This window comes from Mobula birostris, chromosome 4 (genome assembly GCF_030028105.1).
Source record: "Mobula birostris isolate sMobBir1 chromosome 4, sMobBir1.hap1, whole genome shotgun sequence".
Lineage (NCBI taxonomy): Eukaryota > Metazoa > Chordata > Chondrichthyes > Myliobatiformes > Myliobatidae > Mobula > Mobula birostris.
The window spans coordinates 74,370,213-74,385,734 of record NC_092373.1 but is presented as its reverse complement, the minus strand read 5'-3'; the positions used below and the strand labels follow the sequence as shown (position 1 = coordinate 74,385,734).

The following is a 15,522-nucleotide window of genomic DNA, read 5'->3' as shown; positions in this document are numbered from 1 at the left end:
TTTCTCGATCAGTAATAGGGATTCTTTCTAGTTGCTTACATTCCTGGTTTAACCATTCTTCTTTGGCTTTTTGACCTAAGCTTTCAGCTTTTTTATCTAAGGACTTACATTCTATGGGATTTGCTTTCTTCCATTAGATTTTTGATTTCATCTGTCATCCATTTGTTTTTGTGCTTCTTTTCTTTTTTAGGAATCACTGACTTTGCTGATTCTACCAAAGCATCCTTTAGACAGTTAAACTTTATTTCTACATGATTGCTATCATCTTCAACAGATTCTACTTCCAGGTCTTACACCAGTGGTTGCAAACCATTGGAGAATATTTTGAGAGACAGAACTTATGAGCATTAAGAGGAGTAGAGTCTGATTAGGGGTAGTTAGCAAGCCTTGTGGTGGAGTAAGTTGTACCTTATAAGCCTGACTGAAAGCTTCGAGAATGTGACAAAACAAATTAATGAAGGTAGAGCAGTGGATGTGGTGTATATGGATTTGAGTAAGGCATTTGACAAGTTTCCCTATTCATCCTGGTCGTATCGTGACAGCAGGGGTATGGTAACAGAATTCTCCAAATCTTGCTGGGCCAGTTTAAGACAATCTACCGAAATACATTCAGGTTTACCCCCTCTTACCCATGATAGATGCCTTTTCTCCCTGTTCCGAAACCCAGAACTGGCCATGGTAAGACCATGAGACCAAAAGATATAGGAGCAGAATTAGGCCATATGGCCCATCGAGTCTGCTCCACCAGTTCATCCTGGCTGATCCCATTTTCCTCTCAGCCCTAATCTCTTGCTTTCTTCCGGTATCCCTTCGTGCCGTGACCAATCAAGATTTTACCTTCAATGAATCTGCCTTAAATGTACATAAAGACATCGCCTCCACAGCTGCCTATGGCAAGGAATTCCGCAGACTCAGCACTCTCTGGCAAAAGAAATTCCTGCTCATCTCCATTCTAAATGAACACCCCTCTATTCTGAGGCTGTGTCCCTCTGGTCTTAGGCTCTCCCACCATAGGAAACATCCTCTCCACATCCACTCTATCAAAGCCTTTCACCATTTGATATGAGCTGAATAAAAGCTCATTCTATTCAGCCTTACTTCAATTAGCTCTTCCCAGATTATCAATCTGCTTTAAAGAGCTGAATAAAACTTCACTTACTGTGGTGAATCCAGTTAGTATGTACTCTGCAGAATGGTGGACTATACCACATTAATTATTTTGATTAAGTAGGTGAAATGTCAAGATAATTATGCTGTTAATATAATTAGCACAAATATTTTATATTTAAAAATATAATTTTTTAAAATTTTAAAATTTAAAAAATCTCAGCAATATTTTATAAAGAAAATTGCTTGTTTTTCTGTGTTAATAACTAATGTTTTTACATCAATTGCAAATTATTTAATTTTGAAAATTAATCAAGTTTTAGGTTCCATAATCAGATATTCTTTTCTGTCCCTAAGGCAGCAATGAAAAAGTCAGACAGTCTAATTATTGCCTTGTAAACTCTGCATAGCTTTTAACCAAATCTGGAACCACATATCTGATTTAGTCAGTATTCCCACCAAACTGTTTACTTCCTTGGTGACTGGGTGAGGCTTTTGAGATGCGGGTGCTTTTTATCTCTGCTCCACTTCTAAGGCGTTTTATTCCTTGCACTTTATCCTCTGGCGTTGTAAATTAATTCAAGGAGCTTGCAATGAAGCAAAAAAAAAATCAATGAACCATTGTTGTCTGTTTTTTATTGTCATGTGTAACCATAGAAATCCAAAGTTTTGATTTTATTATGTAGAATTACCTTTGTCCATACAAAATAATGCAAGAGATTTCATGCCAATATCAGTTCATTGCTCAAACTGCAACCCTCACTGAAGACAAAGTATTTCTTGTGTTTGTGCTGTTCTCTACGTTCTGTGGGATGCTGGCCAACATGCCGTGATTGTCCTGGGCAGGTCTGTTCCTGTGCGCTCATAGACTGTGCTTAAACATGAGCAGACCATGGTCTAGCCTGGAGCTCCCAGCTCACAATCCCCTCATCTGTGAGTTCTGAGCATAAGCTGGGGCTAAACCAACCATTATGGGAGCTATGGCCTTGCACTGACAGTCAAACCTCTCGTCCAAGTAGAAAGCAAACCTATACAGGTCAAAGTTCACCTCTGCCAGTGTTGCCTGATCATTTGGGAGTTGTTTGTGGGGGAGGGATTGACTGCATGACTGTCCCTGGAATATTGACTTTGTCACTGCTCTCCCTTTCACCACAGGCATCAAGGAAAGGCAACCACAAAGCCTCCTGGTTGAAACTCTCCAAATCTCCTTTCCCACAGATTCCACCCTCTACAAAAATGTTGTCTGGCCCTTTCAATGTTTGACATTCTGTTTTCTGCTTTTCTTTCAATTCTGTAAAACTGTTCCCTGGCATTGGAAAACATTTATCAATTTCAGCCCGAAATGTCGACTGTACTTTTTTCCATAGAGGTTGCCTGGTCTGCTGAGATCCTCCAGCATTTTGTGTGTTGTTCAGATTTCCAGCAGCAGCAGATTTTCTCCACTTTATCAGTTTCCATCTACTCCAGTGAATGTAATTAATTAGGTTCATGAAATCAATTTCCCAAAAATAGATTCTACAATAACATATACGGCAGTGAAGGTGCTACATCTAACCTGTAATTATCTTAAAGCTCTACATTTATTACGGTCAGATTTGTCAATTACATTGCCCACCTCAACTAGAGGTAAAATTATTTTTGTTCGAACATAATTAAAAGTAGTTTGTTTTAAGCATTTATCAGTTCAAAATGGATCATTTCTTTGCCAGTGTTGTTTGGAATATATCTCATTATCCAACATATTGAAGAACAATGAAACAGCTGGAGCCGCCTTTGAGTGTCAGGGTCAGGACATCAGCGTGCTTGCTACTAATCTGGACACCAATCACATTTCAGTTTGATTGTGAAACAACCATGGAATTGAAGTGCTGAGGTTCGTGAAAGTTCAGAACTGCAACAAGTAAAGTGACATGAGATCAAGTATAGGAAGCAGGTCGGGTCCTACGTGGCTTTCGAAATGTGCCAATGCATTGAACTTCAATGTCAAATTTTTATTGCTGTTAGATTTGTTGTGGAAAATATGAAACTTTAAAAAAAATGATGTGTAATTGGTCTTCTGTGTAATGATTTTCCATATCAGCTGTTCTGTTTGCAAGGATCTATGACCTATTTTTCTTTTCTGAAATACACAACTAGGGGACATAGCCTCAAGATTCGGGGGAATAGAGTTAGGATGCAGGTGAGGAGGAACTGCTTTTCCCAGAGATTGGTGAATCTGTGGAATTCTCTGCCCAATGAAGCAGTGGAGTCTACCTCAGTAAATATGTTTAAGACAAGGTTGGATATATATTTGCATAGTAGGGGAATTAAGGGTTAAGGGGAAAAGGAAGGTATATGGAGATGAGTCCATGGCCAGATCATCCATGATCATATTGAATGGGGGAGCATGCTCGATGGGCCAGATGGCCTACTCCTGCTCCTATTTCTTATGTTTTTAACTGTAATAGATACAAAGGAGGCCGTGTATATAGCAGGGATGCTCACAGAAATGGAACTCGGAGGGCAGGAGTGCAGTGTTTGGGTGACCACTGTCAGAAACAAGACAATTTCTCATATTCCATGCGCAGGTGGTCATGTCACCTCCAACCTATACTCAGGTGTTATGAGGTGTCCTAGTTTCCCTGCAAGTTTAAGCCTTGGGAATTTGTTGTTTGGATCAGCTATCAGTTGGTCATGCTTGTGGTAAGCCAGAGATGCTATAGAGAAATGAGCTGTCATTCGCAAGTATGGTCTGTAGTACTCCAGTAAAGGCTGCTGAATTTTGTGCAGGAATGTGAGTGTTTCCAGATAATTCTTGGAGACGATCATCGAGCGTTAGGACTGGTCATTCGGACGTCTAAAGACAAGATACTGATGTTAAAATACTGTATTCCAGTGTTTACTTTTAAATTGATAAGTCAATACAAAACTTACAAAACAGTTGTGAAATCTTTCAATTATATGCGGGACTGAATTCAAACATAGTAAGGCCATTCCCAGCCCAGGTAAAGTCCTCCTCTTACTGCCTGGGAACTGTGCTGACAGTGAGAGCACTCTCCCTTGTAACTGTCTGATAAAATTGTACTCCACCTCCTACGTTATGGGTAACATGCTGGATCTTTCCACTGCAATCCCTTTGTACATCATGAGTAAATAATACTTTCAAATCTTCTCATGAAAATTGTGGATAATTATGCAGATAACAGGAGGCGAATTTTCCACACACATCTCTAGTGGACTCAGATACGAGGCTTATAAGTAACACTGAAGGATTTCCAACCAAATTCAGTCAGAAAAGATTCTGCAATCCTGACCATCATAGAATTATTTAGCCAAATCACACCATTGTGATCTCAAGAAGAGTTTTATGCACTGGATAGCAGAGATAAAAGCTATGGAACATGATGGTATCCCAGCAGTAGTACAGAAGGTTGGACAGATTTTCTTGCCTCATGTCAAGATTCAAGATTGTTGCATGTCACTTCCTGTAAACAATTGTAAGGAGTACATAATACTGCAGCTCCAAAAAAAGGCCACAAAAGAATGCAATATTACTAAAATATGTACTATAAATACATAAGATAGCTTATATACGTAGATAGATATGTCCATAAAATGACACAAGGGTGTACATAAGCCATCCTAGTATAGTTGTAACAATGTCTCTACCAATAATGTTAAGGTTGAGAGATTGTGCAGGCCGGGTTTGTTTTCTTTGGAGTGTACGTGAATATTATGGTTAGTATTCCATTGTAGATTTATTGAGTATGCCTGCTAAAAATTGAATCTCAGGGCTGTATATGCTGACATATGTGTATTTGATACTAAATTTACTTTGACTTTGAATTTTGCATTTTGTGTGCATTGCTCTCGATATTTCTTAAATGTTGTGAGTGTATCTGCCTCCATCATTCTCTAAGGTAGTGTATTCCAGATTCATCTAGATGTGCACTTGAGTTACAAATGCAGAGAGTCTAGGAACCAAGTGCCAGTAAGCATGATTAATAGAGAGAGATACTCGATGGTCTATGTTGACGTGGTAGACTGAAGAGTCTGCCTCTGTGTCATATAACTATATTGCCATAATATAAAAATATCCAATTAATTAGTCTGCCAAATAGCACGGGAGAAAACCAAAGCATCTACAGGAAACCCATACAGGCACAGGTAGAACATGCAGACTCCACACAGACAGCAATGGAGATCAGGACTGAACCTGGGTCGCTGGAGCTGTGAAGGAGCAGCACTGCCCATTGTGAAGACCAAAAAGGGAACATGTCACACTGGATTAAAATTCTGCAGGTAAAATATAAACAATCCAATGTTGGTATTTGTGAACCACAACAAGAATGTTCATTTTCTCATCTACTCTGATCGCTCCTTCGAAAAGATATTAAGACCGGTCAGTATTCCAAATCAAACCAAACATGCAATGAAGTTCAAAAGTAGAGACAGCTGACATTCTATACGATATCTCAGCTTTGTATGTTTCTAAGTGTATATATGTATGTATTATATTTTATAAATATTTATATATAATAAGAACATGATGGTGCAATTTCAAAGGTATTAACATTAAAAGGATCATCTTTTTTAACAAAGTTATGTATTTATTTATTCATAAACAAGGCATTCAAAAATATTTATTGCAACCTGTTTAATTTTAATCAGATTAAGTCATATTTGCTTAGTAATTGGAATATTGTAAATGAATTGCATTAATTGTTTCTGGCCTAATATGTCATACTTTCTATTTTATGAATTACTGAAGACAAAGCAGGTATCATGGTTCAGTCCGTGAAGTCCGCATTCCGATTCACAGTCCGGTCTATCAACCCTTGCTCCAGGTTTTCCTGCCTACCCTGTTTCTGTTCCTGTTGAGCACTAATCGAGGCAGCTGATTCTTGTTGGGGCTGGCTGCATAAATACCTCCAGAGACCAAGGCGTGGCTGCTGGATTGTTCTTGTCCTTACTCCTTGTATCCCTTCCTCTGCCTTCTGTTTCCTCGTCTGAAGCCTTGCCTTGTCTTGCTGGTAACTCTCGCCTCGTCTTGCCTGAAGTCTTGTACCTAGCTCCCTTCCTGTCCCTTGCCTCCGTTGGGTAAGCCAGGCCATATTGCTGTTACCCTACGGTTGGTTCTGTCCCTCCTGTCCCTTGCCTCCATCGGGCAAGCCAGGCCGTATTGGCGTTACCCCGTGGTTTGTTCTGTCCTGTTCTGTCCCTTGCCTCCATCGGGTGGATATCCTCGCCCTGCCCAGGAGTACCGCGTCCTGCTCCGGAGGAGCTTCAAGACCCCAAGCCTCAAGCCTCGACCCAAGCCAAGCTTCAAGACCCCAAGCCTCAGGTCTCTGGTCTCCAGCTTCGCCTCAGGTCTGAAGACTCCAGCCTCATCATGCCTGCCAGCCAAGTCACATCTTTGCCTAGTTCTGGGTCTGAGCCAGAGGCAAGACCCAGGTTCTGGGTCCTTGTCCGGTCTCTGGCTCGGAGTCCAAGCCCGGGCTCCTAGTTCTCTTGTCCAGTCCTATTCCAGGTTCCCGGATTTCGTGTCCATGTCCTGGCCTTCACGCTATATCCTACTCCTGTCCCTAGTACTTCAGTGTTTGTGTCTTGCACTTGGGTCTGTTTCCAGCCACCTCCTTATGACAGAAGGACTTTTCTACAAATACAACATCAAGTGAAGGATACATGGTGCCGAATAAGGAAGATATGGGATCAAGGCCTTTCAAAAGATTCTGAGGAGTTCTTGCAGGTGACTGAGCAAAAGTTAAATGTTATGTCTTTGTAACTATAAAACATAAAAGAATAAAGAAAAATATGGAGGCAGGGATATGTGCGTCTGCTTCATGCTTACTTTAGTGAGGCATGTGCATATGATGTGGTGGCATAATGATATATGCCATTCACTTACTTCTTACATTTAAGCCATAAAGAATTTTGTAAATAAGGAATGTTTAATAAAACAATACATACACACAAACACAAAATACTATATAATAGAACTAATATATAGACATCTACATCATAATATATTTGAAATTGTCCTATTCAGGCCTAACAATTTAATTGCTGAAGAGGATTTCTTACTCTTGAGGGATAATGACTTTCCTGACAAGGGAGGTCACTCTGCTTGGCAGGTGAGACTTGTGGCTGTGAAACAATCTCAGGTTCTGGGGCCTCCTCCATGGTGCTTGTAGGAGGTAACTGTAGGACTGCAAGAAATGGTTCTGACAGGTCTGGACACAGTTCTTCTCCAAGATTCTCTTGTCATCTTTTGGACGTGTTGGCATCCTAAACAGTACATAGCATGCTGCTCGATCTGCTGATCTACCTCAGGCCACCAGACAAAGCTGTGATCCAACACTTTTGTTTTGACCATGCTGGATGACCAGCATGTTGCTCCTCTATCACTTTAGCTCTCAGCTTGGATGGTACAACTCCTCTCAATTCCCACACAGGCAACCGCAGTTAAGGGCAAGTTCATCCTAGTGCTGGTTAGAACGGGGGAACTAGAGTTTCTGCCGCATATTCCAGCCATTTGAGTGCCCATGGAGACCTGAGACAGTGTGTGGTCTTTCCTGGTTTCTCTTTGGATCATCTCTGCTGTAATAGGGAGACTGTTGATTTGCAATAGGGAGAATATGTCAAGAGGATTGTCCTCCTGTAACTTTTCAGGTATATCTTTATCCAGGGTAAATGCTACAATCCGTCAGCATTTCCATGATTAGTTGTGCTCTTGAATTCGATCTTGTAATTGTGTCCTCCAAGAAAGAACCTATTGGGAATATGATGCAAGGGCTATGGAGTGTTCACATCCATCATTCATAACATGTGACATGACTACACCTATACTATAATACGATGTGCCAAAGGCAGGCTTTTCTGGATGATGTTGGTTATAACATGAGAGTACAGTGTCTGATGTCACCATTTCCTTGGTCTTTTTGAAAGCTACCTCACTGCTTTGTCCATTGCCATTTCTTTCTGATCTGTAGTAATGAGCCCAAGAGGTGGAGCACAGTAGCCAGGTTTGGCAGGAATCTGTTATAGTAATTGACAAATTCTGAAAAGGACCCCAACAATGACATGTCCTTTGGCCTGGGGTAGCCACTGCTGCTTGAATTTTCTCAGCACACTTGGGTAATTTTGTACAATAATTGTGGACCACAGTAAATGATGAATAGCTTAAAGAATTAACACTTGTGACGTTGTGCTCTGAAACCATAATCTTCTAATCTTTTCAACACTACCTTGAGGCTTTGGAGATGTCCCTTGTCATCCTTATCAGTCATCCAAGTAACCCCGAGTACCTGGACAGACTTGCAGCTCCTGATCCATAGATTCTGCAGGGGCAGATGCTACTCCAAAAATAAGCCCTTTCTGAGTGTTGATGGTGAGAAACAATTTGGACTCTTCTTCCATCTCCATCTGTAGGAAGGCCAAGTCCATATTGCTGAAGTGTTTCCCTCCAGAAAGCTTTTCAAAGATATCCTCTATCCTGTGCAGAGAGTCTGAACTACACTCAATACTGGATTGACGGTGACCTTGCAGTCGCCACAAATCCTGACAGACCCATTCTCCTTATCCACTGGGACCACTGGTATTGCACAAAGACTCCACTCAACCTGAGAAAGAATTCCTTCAGCCTCCATGCGATCCAGCTCACTGACTACTTTATCATAGATGATACAAGGGACCAGAAGGGCTTTGTAAGACTTGGGTGTGGCATTCAATATTTACCACTATATCACCTTGATATGTTTGAGTTTTTAATGCCATCATTGGACACTGCTGAGGTACTATCCAATACCTCTCTGGATTTGCTTTCAGTTGACTCTATTGCATGTGGCGTGCAGATTGTGGATGTGTCTCCATTCAAGTTGCCGCTGTCTCTGCCGCTTGCAGCTGTACAGTGCTGGCCCTCCTGTTCCTACCATCTGTGAACTTCATCTGTTTTCTGTCTTTTGTTTTTAAACTTGAACGTCTTGCTGCACTTCTGATGAATAACGTGTTGCACATTTTTTTTTTTAACTCAAATGTCTTGGCGCTCTTGCAAAGAAAAATTTGTGTTGCCCTTCAACTGGTGGGTAGTTGTCTCAGGCTAAGTTTAAAACTTACTCGTCACCTCTGTTAAGGTGTCTATAACTCCAAAACGTAAAACAAATAGAACGAAAACCAGAGCCATGGATAAATGTGAGTTCTTTGTTCTTATTTTAGTGAAGCATGCACATAATTTTGTGCTGGCGTAAAGACATACAATATACCATTTATGTGCCTCTCACATACATCCCGTAATGAACTACATTAACAAAGTCTACTTAAAATAATGCATTTAAAATATTACTGAAACATTAAATACACAACATTAAGAATATTAATTCTGTCTTACAGATTTCAAGACTGGAATACATTCCTCAGTTAAAATAGGAGATAAAATGATAAATCAAATTATTTTATACACTGTGGAAGTCTGAACACATTGAAAACTCAGTTTCTCACAATAAAGTCTAAAATTACTGCGGCATTTAAAAATTTTTTCTTAGGGCCACGGCTAGAGACGGCTTCTGAACTGTAGTCTGACTAGGAACACCTTCTGAATATTCATAATTAACTATATTTATTCAGGAATGCTGTTTTTTTTTCCCCACTTTGTGCTCTTATTACAACCAAAACTTCAATGCCTTAAGTTTAAAATGTAATTGAGTATTGATTATTGAAAAAAAATTCCCAGAATTCAGTTATATAGCCAAAAGTCTATGCAATTACTAATTTAATACCAGACCATTGCCAGAAGGGACACCACAAATCAGCCACATCATTAATACACAAATTTAACTTATTCAATTGTTAAATAATCCTAAAGTAAAGAAAATCCAGGCTCTGTGAGCAACAGACCACTTTGTTTTCTCTACAGGTCATACTAACCTGAGCAGCAACACTTACCAATTAGAGATGTATTTTGCAAATGCAAACAATGAAATTGCCATCATCACCAAAGGAATCAGGATCATAAGATAATTCCTTTTATCTGAAAATAGTTTATAGAAATTAATGAGATAAATGGACCACTTAGCTTCTTATGATCAAGTGTACCACACATTTAGTTCAATAATATGGCTGTTCTCCAGCTCTTATTAAAAGATTAGTTTTTCCAATGGCTTACATTTTAAAAGTTGTTTTAGATTTTGATTTTCCTTTAATCTATGGTTCCATATCTTAAAAGCACACTGCACCAATAAGCATTAACTGTATTTTAGGCAGCATATGTGGGAAGTGACAGAATTAACGGTTTTGTCTGAGCAGAATTCATCAGAGCTCTAATGTTAACTCTGTATGTCTAACCACAGGTGCTGCCTGACCTGCTGAGTATTTCCTGCATTTTCTAATTTTATTTTACATTTCCTGCATCTGCAGTTTCTGATTTCATTATCAGTAATTCTCTTTCCTAATTTATGGTTAAAATCTGTTGAATATTCTAAATAAAGATCTTAAGAATTAGTTTAATTTCTTATATGTACACTGAAACGTAGTGAGATGTGTCGTCTGGGCCAAATCAAATCCGCCAAGTGTCAATGTATCAAGTCCACAACTCACAATCCATAAATGTACATCTTTGGAATGTGGGAGGAAACCGGAGCACTCAGGAAACCCACGCGGTCACGGGGAGAATGTACTAACTCCTTATAGACGGGTGAGAATTGAAACACAATCAGCACTGTAAGGCGATGCACTAACTGCTTAATATTGCTTTAATTACTCAAAAAGATCATTACATATTTCTTATCTAGTAGTAAAAAGTTCACATCCTTGGTATCAACTGCAGGGACAACATTATGTAAAAGATCAATGTCCAATTTCTCACCGTTCAGATTTCTGGTGTTACACGAGTTGATAGATATCTCACTGCTGGATGCATTACTGATGGGATTTTTTGCAATGCACCTGTACTCATGTTGTTCATCTTCAGTAGCACAGTCTATCACAAGAATTGTGTTTGTATACGTCTCGACAATGACTCCAGATAAGGATATTTTTTCCCAGTAAATCATGACTGCCGTTCCATTGGAGACAGAGCAATTCAAAGTGATATTTGCTGTATTCTGACCATGACTTAAAGTCTTTGCTACAGGTTGAGAAACTGGTTCTGTAATATAATAATGTAAGAGGATTTTTAAATGCAATTGCAATTATTTGATGTGATTATTTTCTTGACCATTTTCATACATTACCTACACAACTGCATGTTTTTCTTTTAGGTTTTGTGTTATAAAGTTATTAACCTCAAAGCTTACAATACAGAGTAGAACATACAACAAGGACAATGTTAAATGGGTTGATATGCTGGAATAATTTAATGTTAAGAAAGAGGATGTGCTGGAACTTTTGAAAAACATTTGGTTAGAGGTCCCCAGCACCAGACAGGATACACCCCAGGTTACTGCAGGAAACAAGGGAAAAGTTTGCTGCACTCTGACAATGATCTTTACATCCTCACTGGCCACAGAAGACTGGAGGTGCAAAATTGGATACCACAACACAGTATTTTGATTTTTTTGATTACCTACTTCATGAAGAAACCTGTCAGTGCAATGTTGAAGGGATGTCTAAATTTCAGCTCTGTACTACCTGTTAGGTATATCTCTGTTGGCTCGTAATGTAAGAACAGCATAGTATTTATCTTTCTATGACTGAAATGCTGTATTAATACTTCTTAAGTAGAGACATGCTTTGCTTTCTGTCATGAGAGCAACGAAGCCTTTATCAAAGTAGAAGTGGTACCAGAAATGATTTCACAATGACTAATTGTTAAACAAGGGATAAAGAGGTTCATTTCTTTCAATTAGCTTTGGTACAGTTTCAACACACTACCCTATAAACTTACTGCATTACGTGAGAAAATGTAGGCTTGCTTGATAACAGTCTCAACATTTGCTGCTTTTGAATGACTGAATGGAAACTTTGCTAAACTTGTCTTTACAGAAACCTGCTTGTCAGTGAATGCACAGGGACAACTGATTAAACTACAGTAGTCCTTTCAAATTCATTCTTTGTGAGAAATTGATCCAAAATGGATCCACTGAAACATTGATACATTTTTAACTTCAGGTAGAAACTTTAAATTAATGGAATAGAATTTTTTAATGTATATGATTTACTGCCCATCCCTAAAGGCCATCAAAGTTGGTGGCGAGCTACCTGTGGCAAAGATACTTTCAGAGCACTGACACATTTAGAGCTCCAGGCTTTAGTCCCAGGAACAGTGAAGGACTTGTGATACATTTCTAGATCAGGCAGCTGTGTTCACTGAAAGGGAACCTGTAGGCAGTGACCATTCTACGTCTCTGCTGCCTTTGCCCTTCTTGTGGCACAGATTGTGGTTTCACATGCTATCACAGTAGCCTGGGTGAGTAACATCTCGCTACATCCTGCACCCTGAAGGCAAAGATTGCAATGTTCTCTCAGAAGTTCAGTATCGAATTTAATATTACTCAATGAGCTGTAAACCTCCGCATTTCTGACTCGATTGAGGGTAGGTAGCTGGGCCTCGGACACAGTCTGAGGAATTGACACAGTGATTTTCTAGGACTAAATGATGGACCGCCAACATCTAAAATAATCCCAATCATTAGGAGAATTTCTCCATTGACAGCCATCGACTTTGATATTATTCAGACTCTTTAAGGTCACATTTAGTGAAATGCTTTCCTGCTGTCAAGGGCCATCACACAGCTCACTTCTGCTCTTCATATAGTTGACCTCGACCAAGGACTGGAACTTGAAAATACTTAACTTCCTAAAGATGCTGGAACTATAAAAAGTACAAGGAATGAATACTTACCAAAGACTTGAACCGTGAAAGAACTTTGATCATGGTTTTTCAGTTCTACCCCATAGTAGTCAGTCCGTATTTGATATTCTCCACTGTCATTAACTTGTATATCATATAACACCACCGATCCATTTTTGATTGTAGCTCTGTGTTGATATTGTGGATGCACAATATGCAGATTGTCTGGATTATTGGATTTCCATATTAAAATTTTAAAGAGCTGTGGAAATGTTAATCTAAAGGTAACATCGTACTGATCTTCATTGCTTTGGTACTCGATGGGGAACATCACGGTTTGTCCTGCAGCAGCATTAGTGAGAGTACCAGGTCTGGCATACAAAGCCCCTCTGCACACCAAAATTACATGGAAGACTGGAAAATAAACATAAATTCAAAAGTAAAGTACTGTAGATACTGAAAATCTAGGATGGTAAACCATGATCAACCAGTTTACCTTGAAGCACCATAGGACACGGAGTAATGTGTAAGTGGTACTGAAATTTCAAGGGCTATATTCACTACACCCTGGAGCCAGCCAGCAATGGACCATTTTCCCATGCATGTTGGGCTGAGCTCCACCTGATGCCAGGCTGGGCACTAGAAATGAGCCTCAATCTGGACAAGACACCTGCTGGTCAAAGACCCACCGGCACAATGATCATCAAGATTGGTTGAAGTACAATCCCAGCTCCAACCCTCTTCTCCAATTGTACTCTTGGCAGCGACAGGATCATGTGTCTGAATTTGATAGATTCTCAGAGAAAAAATATTGCTGAAAGAGACAGTGGTTACTGCGAGTGAACAGAAAGAAATTGTGTCCAGCTACCTGAACAAGGGCAGAGAACATATTTTGTCACTGAGGCCAACTGCGCACAGCTAACTTATTGAATAAAAATTGGTTAAGCATCATTTCTGAATGCCATAAAATAAAATAGAAATACTGGAAATGTTCAGAAGTCAAGTAGAACCAATGAGAGAGAAAAAATAAAACAAGATCAGCAAACTTCTTCACAGCTACAGTGTGTTAAAGTGAGAGATGCTTGGCATTTACACCCAGCACATGTGTTGTCTGACACTGGCGTTGGGTACATTGTCACAGAAATGAAATTCAGAATTATCGTCAGGTCAGCATTTTCTCAATGTGTTTGAATAATGCATGATGTGTCTTAAAGATTCAAGAATTCCTCAGTTTGTACATGTTACCTGAAGCAAGTTTGAAGATGTTGATGATTAATGCCTCTGAGAGATCCATGATGTGTCATGCACCCATTTCCTTTATGCGAGTGTGAGATGGTCCTAAAAAAGATGAGAGAAATATGAGATTCAATACTCAGTACTGGGTTTCCAGCAAATACTAGCCACATGAGTATGAGTAAAGCATGCTTATGTCATCTTTGCAAACACGAGGAATTCTGCAGATGCTGGAAATTCAAGACAACACACATCAAAATTGTTGGTGAACGCATCAGGCCAGGCAGCATCTCTAGGAAGAGATACAGTAGACGCTTCAGGCCGAGACCCTTCGTCAGGACTAACTGAAAGATGAGCTAGTAAGAGATTTGAAAGTGGGAAGGGGAGGGGGGATCCAAAATGATAGGAGAAGACAGGAGGGGGAGGGATGGAGCCAAGAGCTGGACAAGTGATTGGCAAAAGGGATTTGAGAGGATCATGGGACAGGAGGCCCAGGGAGAAGGAAAAGGAGGAGGGGGGGTAAAACCCGGAGGATGGGCAATGGGTATAGTCAGAGGGACAGAGGGAGAAAAAGGAGAGTGAGAGAAAGAATATGTGTATATAAATAAATAATGGATGGGGTATGAGAGGGAGGTGGGGCATTGGTAAAAGGGATACGAGAGGATCATGGGATAGGAGGCCCAGGGAGAAGGAAAAGTGGGGTGGGGGGGAACCCAGAGGATGGGCAAGGGGTATAGTCAGAGGGACAGAGGGAGAAAAAGGAGAGTGAGAGAAAGAATATGTGTATATAAATAAATAATGGATGGGGTATGAGAGGGAGGTGGGGCATTGGTAAAAGGGATACGAGAGGATCATGGGATAGGAGGCCCAGGGAGAAGGAAAAGTGGGGTGGGGGGGAACCCAGAGGATGGGCAAGGGGTATAGTCAGAGGGACAGAGGGAGAAAAAGGAATTGGCAAAAGCCATACTCAGGTTGGAGGAACAAGGCCTTATATTCCATCTGGGTAGCCTCCAACCTGATGGCATGAACATTGATTTCTCTAACTTCCGCTAATGCCCCACCTCCCCCTCATACCCCATCCATTATTTATTTATATACACACATTCTTTCTCTCTCTCTCCTTTTTCTCCCTCTGTCCCTCTGACTATACCCCTTGCCCATCCTCTGGGTTTCCCCCCCCTCCCCCTTTTCCTTCTCCCTGGGCCTCCTGTCCCATGATCCTCTCATATCCCTTTTGCCAATCACCTGTCCAGCTCTTGGCTCCATCCCTCCCCCTCCTGTCTTCTCCTATCATTTTGGATCTCCCCCTCCCCCTCTCAAATCTCTTACTAGCTCTTCCTTCAGTTCGTTCTGACGAAGGGTCTCGGCCTGGAACGTCGACTGTACCTCTTCCTAGAGATGCTGCCTGGCCTGCTGCG

The 15,522-nt window shown here is 40.4% G+C and overlaps 1 protein-coding gene across 3 annotated transcripts in view; it reads right to left on the bottom strand.

Moving 5' to 3' along the window:
* Window positions 1–15,522, bottom strand: part of LOC140195949 (HEPACAM family member 2-like) — a 33,119-nt gene that overhangs the window by 530 nt on the left and 17,067 nt on the right. For 2 of the 3 annotated variants that reach the window (XM_072254638.1, XM_072254639.1), the window contains 4 exons: window positions 14,117–14,209; window positions 12,923–13,285; window positions 10,946–11,227; window positions 10,027–10,111 (listed from right to left, as the gene is read on the bottom strand). In XM_072254638.1, coding sequence (XP_072110739.1) covers window positions 10,027–10,111; window positions 10,946–11,227; window positions 12,923–13,285; window positions 14,117–14,165 — 779 coding nt within the window. In that variant the 5' untranslated portion in view covers window positions 14,166–14,209. Of the gene's footprint in view, window positions 1–1,458; window positions 3,944–10,026; window positions 10,112–10,945; window positions 11,228–12,922; window positions 13,286–14,116; window positions 14,210–15,522 lie in introns of those variants that run through there. The other variant, XM_072254641.1, reaches the window with a different exon arrangement.